This window comes from Gracilinanus agilis, chromosome 2 (assembly GCF_016433145.1).
Source record: "Gracilinanus agilis isolate LMUSP501 chromosome 2, AgileGrace, whole genome shotgun sequence".
Taxonomy (NCBI): domain Eukaryota; kingdom Metazoa; phylum Chordata; class Mammalia; order Didelphimorphia; family Didelphidae; genus Gracilinanus; species Gracilinanus agilis.
Genome location: NC_058131.1, coordinates 672,255,018 through 672,272,241, shown reverse-complemented (window position 1 = coordinate 672,272,241; position 17,224 = coordinate 672,255,018). Strand labels below are relative to the sequence as shown.

The 17,224-nt window shown below is 43.7% G+C and overlaps 1 protein-coding gene across 2 annotated transcripts in view; it reads right to left on the bottom strand.

Annotated features, from left to right (window-relative positions):
- Positions 1-17,224, bottom strand: part of MICU1 (mitochondrial calcium uptake 1) — a 240,744-nt gene that overhangs the window by 13,686 nt on the left and 209,834 nt on the right. For both annotated transcript variants that reach the window (XM_044659090.1, XM_044659089.1), the window contains one exon: positions 15,328-15,436. In XM_044659090.1, the coding sequence (XP_044515025.1) occupies positions 15,328-15,436 (109 nt within the window). The remainder of the gene's footprint in view (positions 1-15,327; positions 15,437-17,224) is intronic.

Below are 17,224 nucleotides of genomic sequence, written 5' to 3'. Positions count from 1 at the left end.
GTGACAGGAACTTACTGTCTACCAAGACTGTCCATTCTATTTTTGGAGAGCTCTAGTTAGGAAATTCTTACTTGAATTGGGGCAGAAATCTGTCTTCCTGTAAATTCTACCTCTTGGTCTGAGTTCTTCCCCAATGGGATAAATAGAACAAGCAGTGCCCAATTAAAAAAAAATCAAACAGAGACTAGCAGAATCGGATCTCCTATAAGGAGATCCATAAGTTAGTTCAGGAGTGGAAGGCATTCAGGAGTTCCGGCTTTGGACTTGGTGCTGAAGGTGCTCGGCTGAGACCTCAGGCAGATTCTACTCTGAATGTTCACGTGGGTAACTTAGGCTAACTTCTTTGGCCTACCTTGGTGTTTCCAAACTCTGCCTTAAGTAGGCTTTTACCTCTCTGATTTCTAAAGTCTTGTGGCTTGTAACCTAGTTTAATTAGTCTTTTAAGCCTCTCTCTCTGTCCAGGCCTCTCCCTCTCTCTATTTACCTACCTTTTACCTTCCTAATTGTAAATAAACTACCTTAAACTGGATGCTGACTTGGGTCTATTTTAATTATGGAATCAATCTGAATTGTTGATTCCTGGAGGCCACACTTTTAAATATATATCTATAAAATACCTAAATCTCCCTCTTACAGTAGCAAGAACAAAGACAAAGATTATAATGTGTGTGTGTATGTGCTTGTGTTTAGGATGGGAGTGGAGGGTTCCCATCAGGGAATAGTAAGGTCTGAAGGCTCCAATCTTTCTGGCCTCAGTAGTTGTGTCTGGAAGTCCAATTTAACTTCAAGTCCCCATTTTATCAGTCCTTGTACTACTATGGAACTATATGATGTCAAGTGTAGGTCAGAAGGAAATTATGCTCACTTGTTTTCATTTTCTCACACTATATTGCATCTCGTACCCTTGAGTATTGACTACATTCTCTCAGTACTTAGAATCCTATTACAGTGGCTTTTTCTTTCCTGGACAAATTTGGTAATCAGTGTCATTTACTCCCAGAAATTAATTATGTGGCTTCCAAAGACCGGTCCCAATAATCTCCAAACACAATACTAAAATGGGCCAAAGTTAAGTATGGAGCCCCATGTGGTTGAAGGTTTTGTTCAAAGCCATTTGAGAACCCTAGAACTTGGGCCTTGGGCCTGCCGAGCTCTCTCTCGCTTCAGGCACCTGAAAGAGTTCAGAGGAAAAAGGAAGTTGAACTCACAAATGTGCTCTGTGGGATAGTGGGGACAGCTGGGTAGGGGCAATGACTGAGCTGGATATCATTGCCTGAACTTGACCCTGTGGGGCAGATCACAGACTTGGCAGCCTTTGCAGGAGGACATCAAGCAGGTCCTTACAATTTATACCAGCAATTTCGGGGCAGCTGTGAAACAAGCTTTTAAAAAGCAAAAAGATTGGGGCAGCTAGGTGGCTCAGTGGATTAAGAGCCAGGTCCAGAGATGGGAGGTTGTGGGTTCAAATCTGATCTCAGATACTTCCTAGCTGTGTGACCCTCTCTAGGCCTTGCCCCTATTGGTCTCCTGTTTTGGGACTAATACACAGAACTGGTAAGAAGGTAAGGGTTAAAAAAAAAATCAATAAACTGTACTCGGGGATAGTATGGAGGATTCTGACCCAACCACTTTAAGAGTAAGAAAGAAGCTGTGCCCCACATGGGCCAGATTGGAGCTGTCTGGCTGCTCTGGATGTGAAGGTGCTCAGAAAGGAGAGACGCTGGCTAGAGTTACAGCCCTAACTGCGTGCAGCCTTGTGACTGAGCACACTGCAGAGGAGAAATCAAAAGCAGCCTTTGTGCCTGCCAAGGTTAATGTCAAGACGTGATGAGGTGAAGCCTTTGATAGGTAATCTGGCGTAGATCTAAGCCCTCATCCCCAAAACTTTTTTTAAGTAGGTAGGGTAGAAATCCTCATTAAAACAAAATAATTCAAGTTCTGGAAAAAGATGAGGCAAAAAAAAAAAAAAAAAAACCCCACCACCTCAAAGATCATTTTGTCCTTTTCCAAATATAACACATGGCAGCAGCAGCCTTTCAGAAGGAAGCTGAAGGGGTTTGGTATTTCCCCCTTCATTTTCTGCCCTTTCCAGTGCTAGGGAGAAGGAAAGATGGAGGTGAACTACCTAGGGCACTTAACCCAAAGGCAGGTAGGTCCCATGATAAAGGTTGCTTACTTTAACAGAAAAGTGATGGACACATGAGGCAAGGGAAGAGGGGGGGGGACTGGCATTTTGGCCCCCGAGGGAAGACAACACTTGACCTTGGAATCCACTCTTGTCTGAAAGAAGACTGGACAGTCGATGAAGGAACTGAATGGCAGTTACTACAGTTGCAGTTAGATGACAGGAAGCAAATCTGGTAAGCCAAGATGAAGACTGCCTGTGAGATGAGAATATTTGAGGGGCAAATCTTCTACTGTTTGGGTATACCTGGGAAATAGCCATTCAGAAGACTGGATGAGAGAAACAGATTTCTGAACTCACTGTGGGCTGGGGATGACTCACTGATTGCGAATATTCAAGCCAATATATGGGGGGTTTCATTTCTCCTACAGTAGTTAAGAGTTTCAGCCATTCTTAAGCCAGACATCCTTAGGAGGACCCTGACTTCTCGCTCCCCATTTCTAATGCTGTACCTTTCACCAATTTTATTCAGTAAAATGTACTCTAATCTTTGTGTGAGTAGTTAATCCTTCTTTTGGGAAGTAGATTAAAATCCTTTGGGAATAGGGGTAAAATGTGCTAAATAATGTTATCAGCAGCTTCCTGTACTAGACTGGAGCAGACTGAATTCAACCTGGGACTCACACAAGTCCCTTTTGCCATGTCCTGGACTGAAGGGCACTCCGATGCCATCCCACAGACCGTGACCAAAGAAGGGAGGGGCAGTAGCTCAGGCCAGGCGCCGTCTGATGCCTCACTCAGACGCGGCAGATGAAGGACCAGGAGACCCCCGTGGGTCAGCCCACACGCCTCACCCACTGCTGACATTTCTGTCCCTTAAAGGAAGATATTCCTCCACACCAACACCTTACAACAATTTGGCTCAATCACGTTCCCATACCGGTAACTGGCCAAAGGGCCAAGACAAAGCCCACAGAGCCCATCTGTATGCCTTCCATTTACATGGTTCTTGACTTCTGTTCCTGTCTGGGACATGGTGAAACTTGGGTGTGAGGGCTCAGTAAGTTTCCTGATTTGGCTGGGTGTGATTTTAGGGGGGGCTACTGCTTTGTGTACCTCAGGGCACCCCCTGATCAGCTGAGGTAAGGCACTGGCCCCAGGATGTTGCTATATTGTTACTTAACCCCCTTTAAGGCTTTCCAATCACTTATCTACACTAGCTCCTTTGATCCTCACAAGCTCAATAGGTCGTGTTCACACCCACCCTGTGAGATTGGTGCTATTACTATCACCATTTTGAAGATGAAAAAAAGAGGCCTTATGGTCATTAAGTGCCTGAGACAGGATTTGAACCCAGATCCTCCTCATTTCAAGTCCAGCACTATCAAATTCTATTTCAGACACTGTTTTTGCATCTATAAAATGGGCCACACGACTACTATCTATAGTAAAAGATAATTTAGGATTTGGACCTTTTAGAACAATATTCTGAAAAACATTCTAAATCGTACATCTGGTATTTTTTTTCTAGCTTTCTGCCATTTTGGGGATAACAATGAGGGCTGACAGGTCTGATTTCACACTGGTTGTCTATTCTCTTAAGACTGATAAGGAAAACAGAGACGTTTCCCTATCGTTGGCCCTTGCATCGAACCGAGCGTCTGCCTAGTGTCGTTTTTAAGGGCACAAATACGAGAGGAAACCTTGATGCGCCCCTCTCTAGAGAGACCTCATCGCTCTTTGGGCGCTGCCTCCTCAGGGCCCCTGTGGGTCACGCTGTGGGCGCTTGTTACCAGGGAAAAGGAAAGGGAGAGCCGCTTCCTTACAGGCGAGGTGGCTCCTTCCTGGGCACGAGGTGTCGAGCAAAGCCGGACTGTGACGAAGACGAGTGTGAAACATCGACGTGCGAGTCACTGCACCTGGGGGAAGGGGCTGTCTGCAGCCAACGGGCCGAGTGGCCACTGGCTGGACCCAGACGGAGAGGCCGCCTTTCCTTGGGTCCTGGCTTTCCCCGACACGGCACCGCCCAGAAGGGTCTGCCTGGGGCACAGACCAAAGGTGATCCTCCGGAGAACATTTTAATGAAACTCAGCCACTTTGAGTAACGGGGAGTTAAAGCCGGATCATCACAGCTCATTTCTAAACAATGACCCGGCTTTGGAGGGGCAGACCTGTGTGTTGTGTCCTCACGACAGACCTCTCTTTGGGCCAATTCTGAAATAATAACACGCCTGGGATTCGCAGAGCCCCTCTCCCACAACTGAAGAAAAACCTTGGAGAAAGCCTCAAACGCGGAGCCTGGGCAAGCCTGCTATTCCCCGAGGAGAGGAAGCCCCGCAATGCCAAGGATGTCCTTTTCCATGCAGGAAGCGTTTATTATTCAGCACGCCTCGTGCGTGCGGCAAGCCCTCTGCTAGCCAGGCCCTGGCTGTACCGAGATCAAAACAAGAAAGCCTCGACCTTCAAAGCCTGAGGCCCAAAGGTGGCCGCAGGGGCCCCGGGCAGCCGGGCAGGGGGCGATTCCCGGGGATGACCAAGAGCTTCAAAGTTCCCAGAGCTTTCCTCACAGCACTTCCAGAAGGTCGGTGTAATAATAATAATAATAATGATAGTGATGATGACGGGCGATTTCCACTCACAGAAAGAAGAGGATCTTTTTCCTCATAACGTCATTATCCTGATTCCTTTCTCTCCTCTCTAAATTCTAGGTTCCCCACTCGAAGGGATCGTGTCTACTCCGGCCTGGGCAACATGACCCTTGCTAGGAGGTAGCTGGGTAGCCTAATAGGTAAAGTGCCGGACTTATCTGATCCTGCCTCAGTCACTTCTTACGATTAACAACATTTATCCTAAGAATAGCTAACCTTTATAGAGAGCTCACTAGGGGCTGGGCCCTGCGCTAAACACTTTACGTTTTTTTCTCATTTCATCCTCACAAGCCCCTTGGGAGGTAGATGCTGTTATTGTCCCCACTGAACTGATGGGACAACAGAGGCAAACAGAGTTAAGTGACATGCCCAGGGTCACATAGCTAGTGAGTATCTGAGGCAGAATTTGAAGTCAGGTCTTCCTGACTACACTCTGTGCACTACGGAGCCCCCTTGATGTCCATGCAAGTAATTTAAGCTCTTTCAGCCTCAGTTTCCTCATCTTTAAAATGAAGATAATAATCGCACCTACCTTGCAAGGTTACATTAACCTTAATCAAACTAGACGTCATACAGAGCTCTTTGCAAATATTAAAGTGATGTGTAAATGCAATGATCGTTATTAGTAAGTGTCTAATACGAAGGACCTCAGGCTACTGGCACGTGTAAGCAGGATCACAAATAAGGTGAGATACAATAACGGACCTTGTACAACAGAACCTGTGCTAGGTTCCAAGGACGTCAAGGCGGAAAGCAATGTTTAGTAACTGATTGGATTTGGGAGAAGAAGGAGTGGGAAGAGCGCAAGAGGACACGAGCTCTGAACCTGGGTGATGGAGCGCCGTCACACTGTCTCCAGAAGTTGGGGAAGCGAGAAACATAGAGATATCAAGAAGGCAGTTGAAAACAGGGGCCAGGGAAGTAGGGAGAGTGAGGCGTCCTCCCAAGGGTCAGGAACAAACTGTTCTGAATCTCTAGAGGTTGGTAAAAGAAAAGAAAGAGTTTAAAAATGAAGTTCTGTTGGCAAGGAACTTTTGTACCTTCACAAATGCTCTCATCAAGCCATCAGAGGTTTTTGCTCATCTCAATGCCTACAGAGGCATTTGTCTTTGCTAGTCTGACTGTTGATGCCCTTTCATTAATGGAAAGAGGGAGAGGAAGAGGGGGGGAAGACAGGGAGAGAGAGAGAGAGAGAGAGAGAGAGAGAGAGAGAGAGAGAGAGAGAGAGAGAGAGAGAGAGAGAGAAAATTATTTCTGTCTTGCTCTTTTCACTCATTTTCCCATGGACTGATAATGAGATGGCTGTTTTCTTCTTCATTTTAAAATTGATGTGGTAGTTTTATTTCTCATTCAACATCCTTCACTTGCCAGAAAGTCAGTCACAAATGCCCAGAACAGCATGTCTTCTTCCCCTTTGGGGTGCTCAAATAATTTTACTAAATCACTAAATATATTCAGGGTCCTGTAATTAAATCAGAACCAATCTTTAAAGTTTCTAAGGGATTTTACACTCAGAAAACTGAACCACGTCTCTGGAGAAGAGAATTGCCGCATGAAGAAAACATTTACTTTAGAATATAAGATTCTTAGTCTTCATCATGAATAATTTCATTTTAAAAATTGATGACTTTGTATTGAATGAAATCTGGGCTATCACTGCTTCTCATACATAAATGTTTTTTAAAAATGCAATGATGACCTGAAACTCAGAATTAGTCACCTCCTACAGACTAGAAAAGCTGAAGTTTGCCCATTTCAGAACACCACCTTTTGTGCCCATAATACCCTTCTCTTGGTTGTCCAGGACCCTTCTGCCCAATAACCCATTATCTTGGACTTTTCACAATTTCTTCCCTTCAAAATGTCTTTCCCAACCATCAAAACCTAGGATCCTGAGTCCAACTGTTGTTGCTCACCTCTCTTCTGTTTGGCAATGGGTTTAACTAATGACTAATTCCTAGTCTCTCTTCTTCATTTCTCAAAACCAATCAATTTGCTAAATCCTATTGATTCTGCTTCACAGTCTCTCTAGCAGAGAGCTTCTCTCCCATCTTTTCTGGTCTTTCTGCCTGTCTTTTTCCCAGCCTCCTGCTCCTTCCTCCCCCTCCCCCCCCCTCCCCCCCAATAGCAACAGCTTGGCTAAAAGCTCTTTTTTCCTAATCCATCCTTCACTGCACTGACAGTGCCAGATTAATCCTCCTTAGGCACAAACTGACTGCTGCTCCTTTGCTCAAAACTCAGTACTTCTCTACTGTTTCCTGAATCAAATCCACATTTATTTAGGTCGTCAAGGCCCTCTAGTATTTTGTACCAGCCTGTAGATATGGAGCCCTGGTCCAAACTGTTTCACTCAAAGTTTTCCCCGTCCCCTAGACATGTCCCAAGTCTTCTGAACTCTGAACCTTTGTTTATATCTTCTTAATTCTGGTGCCTTCCCTCGCTGATTATCTCCAGTTTATCCTGTCTCTATCTCGTCTGTACACAGGGTGCTGGAAAGGACCTCTGAGGTCATCTAGTTCATTCGACTGCATTTCACACAGGGGCAATATGAAACCCAGAGAGGTTAACTGTCTTTCCCAAAGTCACATGGACAAAATTAGTGGCAGAACTGAGACTCAAATCTATGTTTGACTTCCAAGCCAGTGCTTTATCCACTATATGACAATGCTGCCGAAATAGTAACCATAGCTGACGTCTGGGCTAGACAAGGTGCCTTCCATCCTAAAATCCTGTGATCCTTGGATTTATATAGTGCTTTAAGCTTTAAAAGCACTTTATATACATTATGTCATTTGATCCTCATAAGAAAGCTCTGCTCCACAGACACTATAGGGTTTATTATAACTATTTTGGACAAGGAAAGGCTCTGAGACGTTTAAGTGATTTGCCCAAATCACATAGCTAGTAACTGAAAACTGATAAAAGTAGGATTTGAATCCAGATCTCTGTTGTTTTCGAGTACTTTATTCTTTACACTATGCTATAATGTCTAAATGCTAACTCCAAGACTCTACGATACTGTAGTGAACAAGTTACAAATAGCCGAGGACGTCAGCTATAAACTCTCCTAAGTACACATAAGTGTAGGAAACCCCTCGTGGGAGGCTGTGTAAAATTTCAGTTGAATGTCTTTTCAGAGGGCCAGGACTCAGCAAGGGTGCTGGGAGTGGAAAAGTTTGGAAAGTCAGGAGCAAAGGAAGAAATGGTCTGAAGCCTGCCTTCCCCATGCTGCTGATGTAAAATGGAAGACCCACGAGTCTCACATGATCTGAATGCCTCAAGGAGAGCTGTGGGACAACCCTGTTGGCATTCTGGGATGTGTAAGCGACTTTTCCACAGAATTTGACAAGCTGAGCTCTTTTGTTGTTGTCGTTATGACTCTTTGTGACCTGATTTGGAGTTTTCTTGGCAGAGATACTGGAGTATCTTAGCCATTTCTTTCTCTAGCAACTCATTTTTACAGATGAGGAAATTGAGGCAAATAGGGTTAAGTGATTTGCCCAGGGTCACACAGCTAATAAGTGTCTGTGGCCTAATTTGAACTAAGGAAAATTCAGGCCTGCTACTTTGACACCTATTTGGAGCTCTACCTGGATTGTTTATTCATTCAGGAGCCCATGTTGTGCCAGATATTACTTGTATATAATTTCTATTTTCTATTCTATTACTATATAACTTCTAAAACCTCTCAGGATCCTGTAAGGCCTTGAATGCTACAAGACTCAGGTTAATGATTTAATAGATATTTGAAGAAAAATATCTAGGGCTAGAGACAAAGATAATTTTGTAATCGTGACATAATTTTGTTAGTTTATTACCTGTCCTTCCTCTACCACTCCCATCCCTTCCCTATTAGACAATGCTGGTGTGAGACAGAAGAAATGATTAAGAAAGACTTCAACAAAGACCGACTTAAGGGCCAACATTTCCAAATCTAACAATATCAGTGACTCCCATTTCTATAATGGCTTGAGGTTTCAAAACTGCTTTTCTCATAACAATATCATGAGGTAGGTAGTACAAGTGTTTTCATGTCTATTTTACAAATGAGGAAACAGCCTTAGGAGAGACCGAGACGGGGCCATGAACACAGACCCGGTAAATGTCAGAGGGACGACTAAAAGTCAGGTGCTCTGGACTCCATTTACTATTGGGAGATATAATGTGACATAGACTATCCATCTTTGTCCACAAGAGGGGAGGCTTTGATCCACAGGATAACTGGATCAATGGTAAAAGGTGCTTTATAATGGTTCTAAAAATCTCACCTGGCAGGCCTGTGTTTTCCTGTGTGGAAAAGAAACATCCTGAGTGACGCAGGGCTTCGGAGTCTAGTTTCAACTCAAATGTCTCCAACTTTCCATCAGAGCAAGCCGTCAGGGAAGGAGTTAGGTCCAATTTTCCATTACCTTCTTTAACAGACTTCTTAAATGACTCTGAAAGCCCTGGAGAGGCTGCCTCATTTTTAGTGTGTGTGTGTAGCTAAGGAAGCCACAGCTCTATGGCCTTGGATGCAGTGACTTCGGAGGCAGCTTCCCATCTCCAAATGTCTTGTTCCCTTGGAGCCTGGGTGCAGCCAGGAGCCAGGCCACAACAGCTCTGGCCTGCCTCGCTCTGAATGTCCCTCTCAATGACCGATGCTAATGGCCATGGTCTCTGCAATGTTCAAACGGAGGCAAAGTGAGCTCGTCCCAAGAGCACCAGCAACAAGGACACTGGAGGAGAAGTGCGAGGAGGAAGATTCACAAATAAGGAATAGCCTGTACGGGACGGACAATCTTTGGTGTGTGTGACAGGAAAAAGCTACTAACTGTGGATGGGCCATTCTCCAACATGCAGACAGACAACTCTCAGCCTTATCAAACAGGAAAGACAACAAAATGTGTATTAAGGCTAATTGGCAGGGAGAGAAGAATGAGCAAACTTATTAAGATATTTGCTTACAGTTCTTCTGTAAAGAGTAGTGATTTATTATCTTAAAGCTTTATGCAGTGTTTAAAAATATAAAACATGACAAATATTTGTAGATATTCACTGATTCAAGGACAGGCATCAATGATTGGCAAAGGCAGAATAGTTTAGGACTAACAGCAAATTGTGGTAAGGGAAGGGACCATAATATCCAGTACCCTGACATGAATTATTCTAATGGTTAATTATTCTAATCCTTATTCCTTACTATTGCAATTATTCCAAAGAGACTCTTTTAGTCTGGTATAGCCACATATGTTCATGACCAACTTCTGATGCTCTAAACCTAAGTTTTTTACTTTGTGGATTATCTGTGGCCAATCAGAAATAACTACTTGACTTCTCTCTGCCAGCCAGCTTGTCTTTGGGTTAATTCCCTGCTCTCTCAGGAATCAAAAGAATACTGTATCAAAGCTGGGGACTTAAAGATCACCTGTATTTTCCTGCTCCCTTTCATGACACAAGAATCCCTTTTGTTAACTGGCCTGCATTTCTCCCCACTAACACTCTCAGCCCTTTCATCTACACCCTAAAATTTGACACGGGCAGTAATTTAGCCCACATAATTGTTCTTTTATAGGGATTTTCTTGTTCTGTTTGAAATATTTTAAAGCTATGTCAAGATATTACTTATTTCAGGCTTCTGCTATAAAAGGAAAATAAACCAGAAAGCACCATAAAAATGTGAACTACTTTTAAATAAAGACAAATATTAAAATCTGATTTGTAACTACATGACGGTTTCCATAGTATGGCCTTTTACATTTGCTGGGGCTGTTGGCCTTGCTTTGGAGCAGCATGGACGAGCTCTGGAGCTGTTCTGGGGAAGAGAATGTGCAGCATTTCCCCAGGATCAGGGTTCCGACACATGCTCACATCACATCAGCAACTTCCCACGAGAACGGCAGCGTGCTGTTACCGGGCTCTGAAGAAGTCACAGGAGCTGTTTTCTTGGCTTTAAGGAACTCAATGCAAATTAAAACAGTGATGTGTATTTTACAATTTCAAAGGAAAAGCGGCTGAGCTTTTATTTTATCCATTGTTTAATATATTTCTTGGTATTTTACCGCCACTATGCCACTCTTGGTTCATTAAGTCCAGTCTCAGGATATTTTAAAAGTGTTGTTATATGCTCCCGGGGAACTTACAAATCCCATTTTTAGCTACCTTTTAATGTTACTCAGAAATATAAGGAATGAATCTTAAAAGATCATCCACTGTATCCTGTATTTTTTTTTAAGAAACTGTGATCCATACAGGTTAAAGAGATCTACGGGCAAACCTCATTTTACGAGCATCACTTTATTGAGTTTTGCAGCTCCTGTATTTTTTACGAATTGAAGGCTTGTGGCAATTCTCCATGGAGCAAGGCGATGAGTGCCATCTTTCCAACAGCATGGGCTCCCATCGTACCTCGATCACACTTCGGTCATTTTTGCAATATTCCAAACTTTTTCATTATCTGTTATGGTGATCTGTGATCCACGACCTTTGATGTTACTATCGCTATTGTTTCGGGGCGTCCTAAGACGGGGACTTCATAGATGTGTGTGTTCCACCTGCTGGCCCCCCCTCCTCAGGCCTCCCTACTCCCTTGGACATCACAGAATTGAAATGAAGCCATTTAATAGCCCTTCAGTGGCTCCTACGTGCTCAAATAAAAGGAAGAGTCCATTGATGCGGCAAGCTTCACTGTTGTCTTATTCTAAGAAACTGGCCCAGCAACCTCAGCTCTCAGAACCAGCACCCTGAGCAGACAGCAGCCATTGACATGGAAGCCGGACCCTCCAGCAGCAAAGAGATGACGACCTGCTGAAGGCTCACATGGTGCTTAGCATGTTTTAGCAATAAAGTATTTTAAATTAAGATATGCCTGTTGTTTCTCTCAGACATAGTACTACGGCACCTCTAGCAAAAACGGCATAATATAAGCATAACTTTACTATGTTCTGGGAAACCCCAGAATTCGCGTGCCTCGCTTTCTTGGGGAGTTTGGAGCTGAGCTTTTATTTCGGGTCCTGCAGCCAAGGAGGAGAGCAGCTGGGCCTGCCCCCCTGGGTCTGCTGACCCCTCGCCATGTCGGCGGCGGGGAGCCTGGCCATGGCGTGCCCATACCACATCGGGGCACCAAAGACGGGCGAGTGACCAGCCTGCCTGCTTTTTCTCCCCTTGTAGGAGCTTTTCCCCAGCTCTACTGGGCCAGAAGAGACAGAAGGCTGCCGCTGGAGGCCACAGGAGGTGCCGTTTTCTTATTCTGCCAGCAGGGGGTGAACAAAGGTAGCAAATGCTCCCTCGGCCACTCTCTCTCCAGCCCCATGGTTTGATGGGGAAACCTTTTGCGGATCTCAGACATTTTAACAGATTAAAATGCCTGAGAACTCAGTATGAACCCCTGGTGGAAGATGCTTGGCAATGTGGGGTGGGAGAACCCTGAGACCCCGGTCCAGTGTGTGGAGCCCAGCACAATTTTAGATGGCTTTCCCATACAGATATTATCCTAAGGAGAAAAAAAGGAGGAAGGAGACATACTATTTGGTAATTACACATTTTCCTTCACTTTCAGACTACCACACAGTTCCCAGATGAGAAGAGCTGGGGTGCAGGCTTAGGTAGTAAACATTTCAGGTGCCACTTGATCTTAAAACTTTAATTTTAAATTCGATTATTTTTTCTTCTCAGCAGCCTGATGAGTTATGCTTTAAGACACACACACACACACACACACACACACACACACACACACACACGCATGCATGCCGTTGTGATATTTTTTATGTCTGTTCCTGGAGCCCAACCAAGAGATAAGACAAAATGAATTCGGTAGCTCTGAAAGGGGTGATGAGCAAATAGCATTTGTTTTGCTTTATTATCTGTCACTGGAACCTCCCATCCATAGGCATCTCTGCTGGGCTAAAGGCATAACGTCCTGGTCTATGGTGACAAATGGGAACAGCCAGCTCAGTCAAAAAGCTTTTGCAGTCCCAAGATGTTGGCTGCAACCCCAGGTCGAGGGTGACTTGCTAAGTCAAAGACATTCCAAGCACTGGAGAGATCAGAGAGACTTTTAGATATTGCTGAGTCTGTCCCCTTCTCTTAAGGGAGGCAGATGGCTTAGTTAACGGATTTTCTTTTTAAAACCCTTACTTTATGTTCTAGTAACAACTCTAGGACAGAAGGGCAAGGCTAGGCAAATGGGATTAAGTGACTTGCCTAGGGTCAAACAGCTAGAAAGTGTCTGAGGTCATATTTGAACCCAGGGCCTCTTGACTTCAGGTCTGATGCTCTAGCTACTGTGCTACCCAGCTTCCCTTAGCTAACTGATTTTTTTTTTTTTTTTAATCCTTACCTTCCATCTTGGAATCAATACTGTGTACTGGTTTCAAGGCAGAAAGTGGGAAGTGATTTGCCCAGGGTCACACAACTAGGGAGTGTTTGAGATCAGAATTGAAACCAGGACTTCCCATCTCTAAGCCTGGCACTTAATCCACTGAGCCACCTAGCTAGCTGATTTTTAATGATGTCAAGGGGGTTGCAGTCTCCTTTACAGATCCATGTTAGAGCTCTTTCTCTATGAAGTAAGAAGATCAGGTAACAAAGATCAGTGGGTTTGTGGGGGTCTTTGAAGATGATCAACTATCTGTTTCTTTTGGTCTTGACTTTCAAAAAGTGGAATGATTTGCCAAGGGTGCCACAGAGAATAAGTGAGAGAAATGGAATTTGAACACAGAGCCTCTGCTGCCAAATCCAGCTCTCTTTCTACAGCACTATGTAAAAAAAACAAACACAACAACGCCATGCCTTCCTCACTTGCTTTTGCACACTGTTTGATTTCACTTCTCTTATCTCCTTGATTATCAGAAATTCAGCTTAGATAGGCAGGGTTTGGGGAGTGGAGTATAAGGGGAGAAAAATGGTCTGTAATTAGACAGAACAGGCAGGAGAGAAAGAACTAGACTTTAAGGCTTTAGATCCTGAGCATCACCAAAGGGAATTTATCTTCTGAGCTGAAGATAGACTCTATGTCCCTCCTGGTCTTGTGAGGTCAAGCTGGAGGGAGCATATGCCCTAGAATGCCTCACATCAGTTAAGAGGGAGGGAGGAGGAGCTTTTATTGCTTACCAGAAGCTGGAAGGCTAATGGTTCCCTTTAAGGAAGAAGATGGGGGCTCAAGAAGGAACCCTGAACTCCAAGGGAGGGTGGGAAGAGGATAAAGCAGTTTTCACATGGTGTGGCTATAACTTGGTTTCAACTAAACTGTGATCTCTGGGCTACAAATTACCAAACAATGTCTGGGTAGCAGAGGGGGATTTGGGGATCTCATCCAATCTTAACTTTACCATGGTAGGTACAGAAAGGAAGGTTACCTTTCCAAGGGAGACAAATACACATTAGTAACAGACAAAGGCTGCAACTTCAATCATCCCCCAAACGCCAAGCTTCTGTTCCTAATGGACAAGTCTTTGTGTCTTAGCCTACTGGTACAAAGACAAGATATCCCCTCTAGTCCATCCTGTATCTACCTAAGACTCCCCCTACAAGACACAGTACCTCACTACTTCCCATGAAAGGGCATCTCACTTGCAAATACCCCTGATTATGGGGAATTTTTTTTTTTTTTAATATCAAGCCTATCTCCTTTTCTGCAGCTTTATTATTCCTGGTTCTGGTCTCCATGGTCAGAAAATGTCTAATCCCTGTACATGATAGCCATTCTGAGACATGTATTTCCAAAAACTAGTGGGCTATGCAAAATCACATAATAAAACCAAAGAGTTTATGGGAAAAATGGAAGAAGGGACATAATGCTCAAAAACTTTATCGATGACATGTAAAAAAAAAGGAATCTAATAAAAATGGCAGCACAATTTAATACCTGTTAAATGATTACAAAATATGTAAATATTCTAATAAATAGTGGTTCTCCCCTGTGGCCTTGGGGTGCTGCTCAGCTTGCACTCTGGACTGCAGGAACAAGTTGGGTAGTTTACAAATCCAGGCTTTGAGCCATGGTTTAAGGTGTGGCTCGGCTGTCCTTAGCCCACGGCTTCTATTGTACCAGAAGATATATTTCCCTCTATATCACACCAGTAAACAAAAAGTAACAATAAAAAAATATTCAGAGACTTTTTTCTTAAACCTTTACCTTCTGTCTTATGACGTACTGATTCTGAGCTATAAGGGCTAGGCAATGGGAGTCATTGACTTGCCCAGGGTCACACAGCTAGGAAGTATTGAGGCCAGATTTGAACCCAGGACCTCCCATCTCCAGGCCTGGCTCTCTACTGAGCCACCTAGCTAAAAGTCACTATACAGTAGCAGAGGTAAGGAAAAATGAGAACTGTAATGCACAGTGTTTTGGCTTACCTGACTGTTCCACCAGGATTCTTAGCACAGAGCTCTGTTTGTTGAGCTAGGTTCCCTCGTATAAACTATAAGGTTTGAATGATGACAACAGAATACTCTAGTTGAGGCAAGCCCAAATAATATCACACTTTTGGGAAGGATGGGCCACCAGAAAGCCAACAGTTCACTATTCAGTTTTCTTGTTATACTTTGGGCCATCGAACTTGGCTCCTAGATTACCTTTATCCAGGGATGCTCCAGCCATATGGTAGAAGCTCAGGGCAGTGTCCACATCATTAATGTTCTTCAGGAAAGTAAAGAAGTTTTCCACCTCTTCGAATGTTAGGCCCTGAAAAAAAGAAACATAGTTTTTTCATCAAAAAGCAGCAGAGATGCACAAAAGTGGGCGAATCTTGATGTCCAGGTTCAGAACGAGGACTGTGGAGAGAATGTCCACTCTGGACGTCAAGGCAAAAATAGCAAATGTTCCACTTATTGTGAAAGGCAAGCCAAGTACTGGTTTGCTTTTAGTATTCTCCCCCATCTATGTCATCCACAAAGGTGCCCACTCTCACGGTGATGATTCAAGGCCCTCAGAAAAAATACTTCAAGAATCACCAGTCAGTAAAGTGCTTAGGAAATGTTTCAGTATTTAGCAAAACCAAACTCAACGGAGTCTTACATTATTCTACAATCTGAGTTATGCAGCCAAACTTTCAACTCCATTCTGATGAAGGTTTACTGTGTGAAGAAACTCTTTAAACAGGCTAGAGGCCTGATCATCTTAAATCCTACTTTCTGGGTATTGTTTAAAGCAAGAGCTGATGTACACAAAAATGAAAACTACAAGATGACCTGAGTCTAGAAAGTGAGGCATATCTTGTCTCGAGAGTTAGAAAAGTCTTTCCCCCTCTTAATAATACCTTAAGGTTTGCTCCCTATGATGGGAAGGAACCAAGACAGAGTTTAGCAATTATCTAAATTTCAGCATTATAAAAGTTTAAATTTACAAAGGGGTTCCTTCCAGCAAGACAAAGGCTGCTATAACATTAGGGTCCTCTGAGGCACTTAGATTTAAATGCTTCTAAGGAATGGCAGGCCTAAGAGATGCTGGATTCTACTTAGCCTTGCTCTCCCTTTCTATGAATACTAACTGAAATCAGCACATGAGTGATGGCTTTCTACCTTAACAGAAATATCTATGTTCTGGTCAGACTTGGCTTACTTGCTGTTTCCCATATATTAGATTCTATCTCCTGTCCCGATGCCTGAAATGTTCTCTCTTTTCAACTCTTCCATTTGGACTCCTTATATCTATTCAAGGCTCAGATCAAATGTCTTTTCTTCCATGAGGCTGTTCCTAATTCCTCAGCAATTAGTATCCTGACCCATCTCCCAAGTTATTTCCTGTTTACTTTGTAAAATCGCGTTTCCTTATCCTGTATATGGTGTTTCCTCCCCGTAGATAGTAAACTCCTAGAGGGCAGGGATTATTTTAATTTTTGTCTTTGTATCCCAAAGTTTGATGGTAGCAGGCTAGTTATTTTTTATTTTTTAATTTTAAAATATTTTTCCATGCTTACATGATTCATTTTCTTTCTCTTCTCCCAGTAGCAGGTTCTTAATAAATGTTTATTCAATTGAACCAACATGAGCATGAAATAAAATGTTCTTTTTAAACTCTTATCTTCTGCCTTAGAATTGATACTAAGTATCAGTTCAAAAGCAGAAAGAGGAGTAGTAAAGGCTAAGTAATTGGGGTTAAATGATTTGCCCAGAGTCACACAGCTAGGAAGTGTGTGAGGCCAACCCAAGTCCTCCTGACTCCAGGCCTGGCTCTCTATCCGCTGAGCCTAGCTGCCCCTGAAATAAAGTATTCTTAAAGGAACTCTTCTGGTATTCTTCAAATTGGGCCACAGCATTGCCCTTTTCTCTGCCCACTCTCCAGACTGCTGAGCCCCTACCCTGGACCATCATTTCCTGGGGGCCTAATCACGATCTCTTCACTCCTCTTTAGACATCTCCAACTCCTCAACATTCACCTTCCCACCCTTGGAGGCTTCTGGCCTGAGTCCTGAGTCTCTTCCAAGACCACCATTCCATGGGCAGCCTGCCCACCCCCCCCCCCCCCCCCATC